The 12,450-nt window shown below is 50.8% G+C and overlaps 3 protein-coding genes across 3 annotated transcripts; 1 reads left to right on the top strand and 2 right to left on the bottom strand.

Annotated features, from left to right (window-relative positions):
- Positions 1–264: 264 nt before the first annotated feature.
- On the bottom strand, positions 265–4,401 carry MYCFIDRAFT_38138 (uncharacterized protein; the record flags this gene model as incomplete). The annotated part of the gene is made up of 1 exon (XM_007929750.1): positions 265–4,401. The coding sequence occupies one exon, from the start codon at positions 4,399–4,401 to the stop codon at positions 265–267; it is 4,137 nt and encodes a 1,378-aa protein (XP_007927941.1).
- A 293-nt stretch (positions 4,402–4,694) lies between these two features.
- Positions 4,695–5,865, top strand: MYCFIDRAFT_118244 (uncharacterized protein; the record flags this gene model as incomplete). Its single annotated transcript, XM_007930517.1, has 2 exons — positions 4,695–5,300; positions 5,350–5,865. Coding segments are annotated over 2 exons (1,122 nt in total), but the record flags the coding sequence as incomplete, so codon positions are not given.
- A 390-nt stretch (positions 5,866–6,255) lies between these two features.
- On the bottom strand, positions 6,256–7,390 carry MYCFIDRAFT_183358 (uncharacterized protein). Its single transcript, XM_007930516.1, has one exon. The coding sequence runs from the start codon at positions 7,305–7,307 to the stop codon at positions 6,495–6,497; it is 813 nt and encodes a 270-aa protein (XP_007928707.1). The 5' UTR covers positions 7,308–7,390; the 3' UTR covers positions 6,256–6,494.
- Between the last annotated feature and the right edge of the window lie 5,060 nt (positions 7,391–12,450).

Here is a 12,450-nt window from a genome sequence, read left to right as displayed (position 1 = left end):
CGATGTTTTGAGATTTGACCGTCATTGTAGCTTATGCTGCCTCAAGTACTCGTAAATGGGCAGCTCGTCTCCGACAATCTTTCGCAATGCTTTGCATGCCACCATGTTCAGGAGTGTTCGGCTAAAATTGACCATATACGCGAACTTTTCATCTGCTGGCTGACATATCTTTGGGCACAACCGCGAGCGGATCTTGGCTTGGGGATTCAGGACCCATGCCATAATCTCGGAGACATTGACTAATGCTTCAAGTCTATGCCACCACTACGCACTAGCCTCTGCCTCCGCCTGTCGATTCGCAACGCTCCCTCCCCTCCAATTATGCTTAGGATCAGCTTTCTTCTCGGCCTCGCTAGCCTTGCCGACAGGACCCCATCCACCACCTCCGGGCGTCATCACAATGATCCGCTCTCCTGCTTGCATAGAAGCGGTATTCTTTGCTCCAAGAGAGATATAACGGACTTCCTCCTCCTGTTTACTCTCACCATTGACACCATTTGTCTTCTTCTCGCCATTCAACTTCTCATCTGCATCACTACTCTTGACCTTAGGCACCTTCCTTACCCAAATGTTCTTCCCGCAGGCCGCATCCTCGCCACCTGCCAGTCCATAAGGATGATAGACTCTTCTCTCGGACAAAATCGAGACTTGTACCGGGATTCTGAATTCAATATCTCTTACCACACCATCGCCTCCCCGATGTTGTCCTTTTCCATGACTTCCTTTCCTCAAACTAAACTCCCTGAGCAAGACAGGGTATCTTCTCTCGAAGACTTCCGAATCAGTAATTCGCGTATTGGTCATATGTGTATGAACACCATCCGTACCATCCCAAGTCCTCCCTGCTCCAGATCCTCCTGCAATCGTCTCGTAGTATCCGAATCCTTGGACGGATTTCTCTCCACTGACATTGCCTCCGAATCCGAAGGTGAGGTTATTTGTGTCGCCTTGGGATGCAGCACAAGCTTGGAATGCCTTTAGAACCACATCGGTGACTCTTTGAGACGTCAAGACGTTGCCACCAACAACGGCTGCCGTGCCTGATGGTGAGAGGAATGATTTGGGAGGAATGATCACCTGGACCGGTTTGAGACATCCTTGGTTCAATGGTATGTCTTCACTGATGAGACATCGGAGGCAGTAAATTATAGCGGAGTAGGTGACGGCTTCGGGAGCATTGGTGTTGGCGTAGACTTCTGGCCCGGTTCCTGTAAAGTCGAAGATCGCTTCGCCCTTTTCTGCGTCGATTGTGACTCTGAGCTGGATTGGAGAGCCATCATCCATGTAGTCGATCGCGGAGAGATCCTGGCCTGAGAAGCGATGCGAGACGTCCTTGAGGAGCTTGCGGACTGAGAGTTCAGCGTTGTCTTGAATGTTGCGCATGTAGAATTGCACGACGTCTTCGCCGTAGTCCTCGATCAGAGTTGAGATGAGATTTATGCCTTTCTGGTTTGCGGCGATCTGGGCTTTGAGGTCATTGAGATTGTCGGCCAAACAACGAGTGCCAGAGCACCCAGGATATTGTGCTGGTTCGTCAAGGAGCAGTTCAGTGATTCGCTTTTCATTGAAGTGGCCTTCGGATACGAGCTTCTCAGTTTTGATTGCCGCGCCTTCCTGGAAGAGTTCTCGGGAATGCGGTGGCATAGAGCCAGGAAGGATTCCCCCAATGTCTGCGTGGTGGGCCCGCGAAGCAACGTAGAAGACGATGTTATCACCAGAGAAGGCGGGCGTGATGACGGTGATGTCGGGAAGATGTGTACCGCCGAACATGGGATGATTGGAAACAAGGACGTCGCCCTTTTTGAGCTTTCCTTGCCAGATCTCGGACTGCTTCTTCACACAAGTGGACATGCTGCCAAGATGTACAGGCAAATGAGGTGCATTGGCCACGAGACCTCCATCTGCGTCGAAGAGCGCGCAAGAGTAGTCAAGTCGTTCCTTGACGTTGGTGCTGACTGATGTTTTCTGAAGGGCTCGACCCATTTGTTCTGCGATGGCCATGAAGCGATGGGCGAAGATTGATAGCATGATCGGATCAACGTTTTTGGTGTCGACTTTCTTCTCCTGCGCGTCAGTTTCGCCAAGGTTGATCACGACGTGCGTGTTGATGAGAAGTGCTGTTGCTTCTGGTGTCACAACAATAGTCTGTGTTCCGTCTGCGATGATAGCTGGGCCCTTGATCCGGTCACCAACCTCGAGATCTTCGAGCTTGTAGACCGATGTCTCTTGTCGACCGCCTTCGAAGTAGACAGACTTTGTACCATAGGCTTTCTCACCGTTCTCAACGTCTCTGGGCTTGATCTCGTTCAGCTGATGATCGACGGTCTTCTCGAGTCCTTCAAAGGTCTTGCCAATGCTCCTGACACGTACATCATCGACAATGATATCCCGGTCTGGGAGAGTGAACCCGAATTCTTGCTCGTGCTGCCTGGCGAAAGCCTTGCCGAATGCCCATTCGTCGCCGTCATAGTCGGTGCCGACTTCCTCTTTCGTAGGCTTGACAACCATGAGTGCCGATTCAGTCCCGCGATACCGCATGTTGAGATACTCCTCGTAGTGAATCTGATCTTCCGAGAATCCTTGGTCCTTAAGTGTGCCAGTCGACTTCTTTTTGAGCTCGTTCAACTTGTTCTCAAGATATCTCCTTACTTCTTGGTCATTGTCAGACCAGATCCTTGATTCTGGCTCCTGCCTCTCATCCACCACATCTGCAAGTGCCATTCCATATGCAGAGAGTACCGAAGAGTATCGATGGATGAGGATCTGGGTGATGCCAAGTGCTTCTGCAATCGCAACAGCGTGTTGTCCACCGGCACCTCCGAACGTAGCCAATCTGTGCTTACTTGTGTCGTGTCCACGTGCTTCAGTCAAAGAACGGATAGGTCTCGTCATCGTCTCGTTGGCGATCTTGATGAAGCCGTGCGCCACCTCGTCTGCAGTCATCTCCTTTTCCTTGTTGGAACCTGCGTTCTCCTTGTTGATCTGCGCGGTAAGCTCCTCGAACAACTTCTTGCTTGCTTGCTCGTCCAGACCTTCGTCCTCATTCTTGCCGAAGATCTTCGGGAAGAAATCTGGTAGGAGCCGGCCCAAGAAGAGATTCGCGTCGGTGATCGTGAGCGGTCCGTCCTTTCGATAGCAAGAAGGTCCTGGGTGAGCGCCTGCACTTTCAGGCCCAACGACGAACAGCCCATTCTTCCAGAATAGTCGCGATCCTCCACCTGCTGCGACTGTATTGATGTCCAGCTGTGGCGATTGGATTGTTACGCCTGCGGTCGTCGTCTCGAATACATGATCATATCTTCCGCTGCCATATCGCGACACATCAGTCGAGGTACCTCCCATGTCGAAGCCAATCACAGGAATCTTCGTCTCGGGATCGTAGCTCGTAAGTGCATATCCGACCACACCTCCTGCTGGTCCCGACAGAATAGCCCTCAGCCCGCTGAAGATGTCCACATCCACGAGACCTCCATCAGACTGCATGAACTCGCATCTTGCTCCCTTCGCACCTGCTTCGTTCTTCACGCTCTCCGTGCCAAGGCCACCCTCGAAGCCCTTTTGGAATCCATCAATGTACTTCCGTATAGCTGGGGTGAGATAGGCATCAGCGCACGCAGATGTCGCTCTGGGAACCAGCTTGATCATAGGCATGAGCTCGTGCGAAAGCGACACATGTTCAAAGCCAATCTCCCTGGCGATCTTACCAACCAAAGCTTCATGCACAGGGTACGTATATCCGTGCATAAGGCATACAGCGATGCTCTTTAGTCCTGAGTCAAAAAGCTCTTGCAGCTGCTCTCGAATCGTCTCCTCTTTCGGTCGTTGTAGTATCCGCACTGTCTCACCACTAAGTCCTTTGACCAGCTCTGCGTGGTTGCCCGCCTCTTGAATTGTCTTGGCACCTGTATTCTTCCGTTCTGGGTCTTCTGCGTAGTCTTCTAATGTGACTCGCTCGTCAATCTCAAGTACCTTCTTGTATAAGACGTCCGGCTTCCTGATCGCCAGATCGAAGATATTCGGTCGGCTTTGGTTGCCAATCTCTAAGCAGTCCTTGAAGCCCTTCGTAACCACCATTGCAATGTCCTCGCCTTTCCTTTCTAGCAATGCGTTTGTGGCGACCGTTGTGCCCATCCGTATGCTTTCGATCTTGCTCGTGTCTAAAGGTTCACCTCTCGGTATGCCCTTGCCAGTAAACTTCTCCAGCAGACGCCTGATGCCCTCTAATGGCGCATCGTCGTAGTTCTGTGGATCGACTGAAAGCAGTTTGATCAATACGTCGTCTTCCATCTTGCCTGTGCCCGGATTGCCGACGCAGTCTGTGAAGGTTCCACCACGGTCAATGGCTATCCGTATGCCCTTAGTCGAGGCACCATGGACCTCGTTGTTCGTAGCGGCTCCCATGCTGGGCGGCGAGGGGTTCGATGGAGAAGCAAGATTGATCGCCGGCGTCGTAGATGGGTGTGGTCCTGGCCGAGATCAGTGGAGCAGCAGGAGAAGGAAACAAGGGCGACTGAGGGGTGTGATGAAGCTAGGAAAGTCTTGGAGAGAGAGGTCGACATCAGACCTGGTCAGACCGTGAAACAAGGTGCATGTGGTTCTAATGCTCGGCGAGGCGAAATAGCTTCTTGACCTTGCCCGCTCTCGATCTCGCGAGAATGTCTGCATACAGCGTGTGCCATCTGGACGCGCAGGAAGAGGTCTCCCGTCCCTGGATATACCAGAATCCCCTCGCGGATGACGCCAGGCGTTGGACGGCTGACATCGCAGATCCAGCGGTGGAGGCGTTCCACAAAGCTCTGCCAGACTACAACGAGACGCCACTCCGTGCTCTCGACGACGTCGCTTCCGAGCTTGGCCTGGCCCATGTCTTCCTCAAAGACGAATCTGCACGCTGTGGCCTCCCGGCCTTCAAGATTCTGGGTGCCAGCTGGGCCGCCCACAACGCCATCTGCAAGCACCTCCACCTCCCAAGCACATCATCTCTGCCCCAGGTAAGAGCAGCACTGGCCGAGGCTCAGGCAGCAGGCAATGCAGTCCGCCTGGTCACTTGCTCGGAAGGAAATTGGGGCAGAGCATGCGCGCGCATGTCGAGGATTCTAGGCATCGAAGCCACAATTTACGTGCCAGGTTTCATGAGTACATCCACGCTGAATCTGCTCCGCGACGAAGGAGCACATGTGAGAGTGCTCAAGAACGGAAGCTACGATGACTCGATTGCCGCTACACGTAAGGATTCACACGAGACCGGCGCGTTGATGGTGATGGACACCAGCTGGGCGGGCTATGCTGAAGTGCCACAGGTGAGCCCTCCTTTCACCCCATTCATGCTCGGCTAATCCCATCGTCTAGTGGGTCACAGATGGCTACAGCACAATGTTGACGGAGACCGATCGACAGGTCGCTGCCGTGGCTCCAGGCGTCAAGCCAAATACCTTCTTCGCTTCGGTTGGCGTGGGATCCTGGGCACATGCTGTCGTGGCACACTACAAGGCTGCTGCTTCTGACAATCGAATCATTAGTGTCGAGCCGACTGCGGCAGCGTCTCTGAAGGAGAGCCTGCACATGAGAAAGCTGACGCCTATCAAGACGCGCGAGACCATCATGGCCGGCATGTGTTGTGGCACGACTTCAGACATCGCGTGGCCTGTTTTGAAATCTGGCACTCATGCTGCGCTGACCGTCACCGACCAAGAATCACATGAGAGTGTGCAATATCTGCAACAACGGGGAGTCAATGCAGGGCCTTGCGGAGCGGCGACCTTGGCTGCTCTGCGGAAGTATGTTGCGGACGTTGATCCAGAGGAGAGGAAAAGCATGGTGGTCGTGCTCTTCTCCACTGAAGGCTGGCGAGAATACGAAGTGCCCTCGTAGGAATGTCGGGTTTGCGAGGCAAATTCGAACGTCCTCGAAGTACAGAGAGGGAGAAGTGCATCTCGATCAAATCAGAGACAATAGCATATATAATACACTCCGGACGTGATATAAAGTATAGAGAGGGAGAAGTGCATCTCGATCAAATCAGAGACAATAGCACATATAACACACTCCGGACGTAATGTAAAGTACAGAGAGGGAGAAGTGCATCTCAATCAAATCAGAGACAATAGTATACGTAACATACTCCGGACGTAATATAAAGTACAGAGAGGGAGAAGTGCATCTCAATTAAATCAGAGACAACAGCACATATAACACACTCCGGACGTGATGGAAAGAGGAACCACCATCTCCTGCTCAGATTGGCATGACATACATGACAGAGTGACAGTTATGCTGACGATATTTGAGTAGCCTATTCAAGCTTGTTACATAGCTAGCAATAGAAAATGCTTTCCTCCTCGAAAATTATGATTACCATGTGCCGTGGGTGTCGACCGGCGCTTGTCGTGTCAGTCATTCTTTGCTTGGAGAGATACGAAATCTTTTCCTTGTCTGTGTTCAGCGAATCCTTCCTTCGGAACACCGAGCCAATGCAAGAGGTCATCCACGTCCATCTAGTACGCAACAAGACCAACCAGGGCCACCAGAGCAGAGATGCCAAAGGCAGATGCGGCGGAAGCAGCCAGCGTTGATGGGGCGGCACCGGTGTATGGAGTAATTGGGGTGGTGGTGTTGGTCGTGTTGCCGGGTGGTGTGATGATCCTCGTGGTGTTGGTTGGTGGTGCTGATGGTCCACCATATCCGCCAGCGGTGCTGGGCACGGAGCCGGCATCCGTAGATGTGGTGGAGCTTGCGGTGGAACCCTTCGAAATACTAGCCGTGGCAGAGGCGACGCTACCGCTGAGACCAGCAAAGGCTGCGACACCCGTCTTGATAGAGTCGATAACGGGAGCGGCCAATTGCTGGCCAATGGGCTTGAGCTCAGCGGGAAGCTTGCTGAGGATGGCGTCCACGAAGGCAGAAGCGGACTTCTGCTGTCCCTCGAGAATTTCGCGGACCGCTCCTCCCAATCCAGCCTTCACGAAGGCATCCTTTTTGGCAATCAAATCGCCAATGGTCTGGTTGACAGCCTTCGACAAATCTTGGACTGGTGAAGCAAGGCCGAGAGCATCCTGCTGTTGGAGTGTCGGAAGTCCCTTGGCAGCGGCTGTGCCCTTATCAACAGTGTCGCTGAGGTCCTTGGCAGCGCTCTGGATGGCAACTGCTTGCTGAGCATCGCCATTGAATGCCTGAACGGCCTTGTCGACAGCCTGGACCTTGGACGTCAAACCGGAGATCGCTGATGACACATCTGCTATCGTTTGGCGGCGGTAGACATCGGCGGCGAGAGCACCGGAAACGAGAAGTGCGTTGATAAGGAACTTCATTGTGGGCGATTTTGAGTGGCTAACGAAGGTACAGATCGTCGAATGATTGTATGTACAAACAAGTTGCAACAAACGAAGGTGAGGAGCTCGAGGAGTCTGCGGAAACCCGGATGGCGCCATTGACTCCTTTTCTATATAGGTCTATGTATACTGACCAAGAATGCGAGGGTGGTGAACCGCCACGGCGGCTAGGTTTGCAGCGGCGGCTTGTCCACTTCCATGGTTGTTTACAGGCCATATATGGACCGCCAAGAGGTCCAATTTCGAGCCAATTTGAAGCCTTGTAATCGCATGGTATAGGCCTGCTTACAATGAAGCCAAACTAGACCTTATCTGGCGGCCATTTCCACCTCTTGTTTATCGACCTGTTCCACCTCTTCCTCGCGGTTACGTGTCGCGCTTGTTTTGACCTCACTGTCGCTAGTATGGGTAATTATTCTAGGCATTTGGCGCCTGAAGATGTGAACGCGTTGCTCAGTGAGCTGGAGTGTGAACAGTCGGTACGTAGTCGCTCGTCGCTCGTCGCTCGTCGCTCGTTCTCGCAATCTCGTAGATAATCGCTGAGGTGTTGCTGTCGCAGTTTCAGAGCCCTTTTCCACCAAATATGTATCAGCAAAGGCACCAATTCTTCTACCCTCGTGACCGCGAATACCGTTCAGAAGTAGACGATATTCGCCTTCCTTCTAGTCGTGTAGTGCGTGACCAGGCAGGCGTACGAATAAGCGGCTTCGAATACGACGAATATCGATCGTTTGCTACCAATATTTGGCTTCTCAAGAGCCGGCCGCCTAAGCTATCGTTGGATCCAGCGAAGCGGCTGTTTCGCAGGGTAAAGTTCGAGTGTCGCCTTCACAAGCGGTTTATAGACTATTAGCGCGCGGAAAGTCGTGATAGTAATAGTGGTAGTGGTGGTGACAACGAGAAGGCGTCGAAGTCGAAGAAAGCGAGGTGTCGACGGCGGAAGCGTGTTGCGCAGAGGGCGTACGACTGCCTTGCAAAACTGACCGTTCTCGAGTTCTACGAGAAGGATCAAAACAGCTATTTGGGGGTGTTTCTTAATAACACTGTGCTAGCGGACTCACCTGTAGACTCAGTAACGGTGCTGAGGCCTTCGCACGTTATCCTCTTGCCACTAGAGCATTGTCATTCGCATACTCTCGAGTTTGTAGATGGAATATAGGTCAATGACGGTGTAAAGGCTGTTTGGAAGGAAATACTCGAATTTCGAGCAGGTAAGCGTAGTTGTAAGTTCTTGGCGGCTCACATGCTAATATTGACCTGTTTCTAGGCTCTTCGACCGTTTCTAAGTTAGTCAATGAAATGAGAAGACCTAAGCAAGCGACAATATAGCGAGACGCAGGTGCTATTAGAATTACACGTAATCGAGTCCGCAATGCAAACAAAGCCGCTATCACTCGAATGAGCGACAAACGTAGGTCTAGCGCTAACGAGTCGATTCAACGACAGTTACAACAGGCTCTAGAATACTTGACTGCCAAATTCGGCCTATACAGCGCCAATCCAACTAGACAAGCTTAGGCAATCCATTTAGCGAGCGACAAGAAGGACAAGAAGGGTACCTTCCAATCTGGTCTTGTATGGGCTTCCGACTAGCAATTACAGCTTCTTCGCAATTATAGTGGCTTGTTCTTGCTGGACTCTACATTCAGCACTAATAAGCCTCTCTAGCTATTGTTTACGGTCCACGTCCGCAATCAGTATCTCGAGTGGCTTCCGGCTGGCTATATGCTTCTGTCTTGTAAGTAGGCGCACCTTATTGAGGCGGCAATAAGAGCCCTTCGTTCAATAGCTAAAACTGACTTCCAGGTCAAAATCCGCTCTTATAATAGCGACGGCAGAAGGCAACACTTCCACTAGCGAATACACGTAAGCAAAGGACCTGACGACCTCTTTAAGCAGTCTGACTGGATACTACTTTGGTCTATTACAGACGACTCGGCTAGTGAGCAACGTGCTATCAACTAAGCGCTCAGCGATTGCTGTATTCAATAGCGGCTTTGCTAACGCCATGTTGTTAAGACCTTTAAACGGCGGTTTAAGAAGCATCTACTAGCGCTCAAGGCTATGTCTAATGCTATGTTTATTGCTAGAGACCAAGACGAGTGCTATCACTTTATTGAACGAGCGGCTACTAAGCTCGAGAAGGCGAAGAAGAAGCTAGAATACCTCCGCAACAACTGGCCGGCTTTATAGAGCGATCGATAGGCGACTTAGGCAAGGCTCGGAGATCCCCTTTTAATAGCTATTCGAACAACGTTACTACTAGAGGGCTATCACGCATACTTGAAGCGCCGAGATAAGCGTTGGATGCGCTAATGGAGCTTGAGAGGTGCGTATTCTTCCTATTCCTACGGTGCAGTCGGAATTCTACATGAAAATGTATTTCTCGGCACGGCCGCATTCCTTAGAACGGCTTCGAGATTCATCGACTATCTTCCTTCTATATTCTTTCTACTAACAACTATGCTATTCACTAACCATTTCTAGGCTTAGTAATGCACCTAATTTACCTCGATAATTACATCTACGAGCGCGCGGTTCAAAATGGCTAAATCGACGGTTAGGGCTGGCTTCCGCTTTAGAAGGAAGAATGCTGTCTATCCTTTAAGAATTTGCCGCTTTCTATACAGAAGAAGATGGCCGATGAGCTTATACAGGCTTACAAGGACCGCGAGAATGGCAAGCCTATATAGCGGATGTACCTACCTACTATAGACGAGACTGCTTACACTAAATGCTTCTGCTACTTCTAGTATAGCTATCACCTTCCTTGCAAGCATATATAGCGCTTCCATATCGATAGAACGAGCCGTCTAACTCCTTAGCGCTGCAGGCTCTATATTAGTCGCTTCCAAGGACCTAACAGTAACCTCATCTATCCAGACTAGTATAATAGCAAGCTAATTCTTAACTACAACGACGACGACTATCGATCTACTACTAGACAGCTTGTCGACCTTAACAAAGGACCTAGTATCTACAAGCTCCGTGCAGTAAAGGAATACTTCTATTCTATATAAGAAGGGATTACATAGACCTTCTTCCGCTTCTACAACAGCTAGGCTTCTAAGCTGAACGATGAACAGCAGTATGAAGCCTTGCTTTAGTAGGTGACGCACTACGGCAATATAGCTCAATTAGTAATAGACATTCACATACAAGAATGGCTTAACAAGGGCGCTCCGCAGGCCTATTTGACACCTCGTCGTGAAGCTAAGTAGCGCTTAGCAGTCGACGATAGGCCATTACAACAACCAGTCTTCAAACAACCGCTAGCACCGCTAGCACCGCTAACTCTAGCACCTTCAGCCGCCGACGAGGCTCCGCGGCGGCTATTTATTGTCGTTAATAGCAGTGCGCTGCCTGTCTACGGTCCAGTTAATAAGTACAATATTATTAACAACGTTAACTTCACTCTAGTCGTTGTAGACAGCAACAACGACGCCGATATAAACCTCTCCGACCTCACCGACAATAATGCGCCTTATGTAAGCGACGAGGACTTCTTCCAAGGCCTATGCGATACAGACCTTCTACAATCTATACTACTTGAAGCTAGTCGACTCGAGAGCAGTCGATTGCCGCTATCTTTGCTAAAAGACGCTAGCAAAAGTGATCAACACGATAACGACGAGGCATTAAGGCATCAATCCTCACCAGACGATTTGCTATCACTAAGTGAGCTGTTTCCACTACGCCAACCTCCACCTCTACCTTCTATAGAGCCACTACCTTCTACAGAGCCGCCACCTTCTTCGGCACTATCTACAGCTTAGTATTCATTACCTGTATAGTCACCTAGTGAAGACACTTCAATTGATCTACTGCAGCTATCAGGTGGCTCTTATAAACCTCGTCGTTAGAAGCCTTCAATTAGTGAGCCTGTAACACCTTCGAAACGCGCTCGTAGAAGGTTACACGCAGGTGCACTACCTAAACCGCACCGGATAGATCAATCCTCTCGTACGCTATCTCCTACACCAATTGGACTACCAAAACGACGGATCTAAGGAGAGGTTGTCGCTTCTGAGCGGTGGAAGTGGTGGTGCTAAGGTGCAGGCGTGGACTTAGTCGTTTTCGAGCGATTACGGCTGTTCGGAACGGTGGAAATCCGAGGTAATTGGGTTGCACAAGGGGTGTTTACAGTACCCCGTTTTGTACACTAATTTAGCTGGTTCTAGGGCACTTTGCAGGGTCGCACGGAACCCTCAGGGTGCGCTGGAGCTACCTCGAATTTGACTTCTTGGTCAGTATACGTGGACCTTTTCTATATACGTACTACTCAACCAACCTCCTGCCTGTCCCATGTATGATGTAGCAACTGGACCAACTCGACCAACAAGGCCTCGGTCGCATGCATCCACGACTTCCGTGGACCGTGCATCTCCTGTTAGACTTGGGCTGGACATTGTCAAATCTTGGGGTCCCTTTCATCACGACAGTTCGTCCAGCTGTCACCTGGAACTCTGCCCTGGAAGTTCTGGGGTGCTTGTCGAAGCTTTCAAGACTTCATACCAATAGATCAGCTGGTCGGATGGCACGCACGTGACAAGGTAGGGTAGTGATTGGACAATTCGTTCTCTCATTTGGGACACCGCCCAAGAAGGAAACTGGAACAGGGCCATCCATACCAGCTGCGCTTTGCAATAAGCCGGGATGCAAAACAAATCTCAACCTTCGACGTGTCGACCTACAGCCGAGATGAGCACTTGCATGAAGAATATGCTGTGCTGTGATTGACGAAGCACGACATAGAAGACGAGAGAAGTGTGTATATTGCGCCAGGCTGAGACGAGGCTGTTTGACTAACTTAAAGCACAGCATCAAGACTGATAAGCTGGCTCGCCCTTTTCATGCATGCAACTCGACGCGGTCGCTTGACTTGCCTTTTGGGAGGTGATCGGCACGACTTGGGATAACTGCAAGAAATTCATGTGTCACAAATTGATTAATTTCCTGAGGCCGCCGTTCGGTCAAAGGACACAAGTCACGAGTCCATCTGTCAGCTGATTTCTGGGAATGTGGTGAGGTCTCCTGTGCAATAATAAGGAACTTGCTTCTTCAGACAAAGCCGTTGTCAGTATGCCAATTGAGAGGTCATTGCGCTCCAGAAGCCATCACT

Source organism: Pseudocercospora fijiensis (genome assembly GCF_000340215.1).
Source record: "Pseudocercospora fijiensis CIRAD86 unplaced genomic scaffold MYCFIscaffold_6, whole genome shotgun sequence".
Lineage (NCBI taxonomy): Eukaryota > Fungi > Ascomycota > Dothideomycetes > Mycosphaerellales > Mycosphaerellaceae > Pseudocercospora > Pseudocercospora fijiensis.
This window is presented reverse-complemented; position numbering and strand designations above follow the sequence as displayed.

Coding starts and splice junctions, on each gene's coding strand:
- MYCFIDRAFT_183358 (XM_007930516.1), bottom strand. CDS start 7,307: ATGAAGTTCCTTATCAACGCACTTCTCGTTTCCGGTGCTCTCGCCGCC.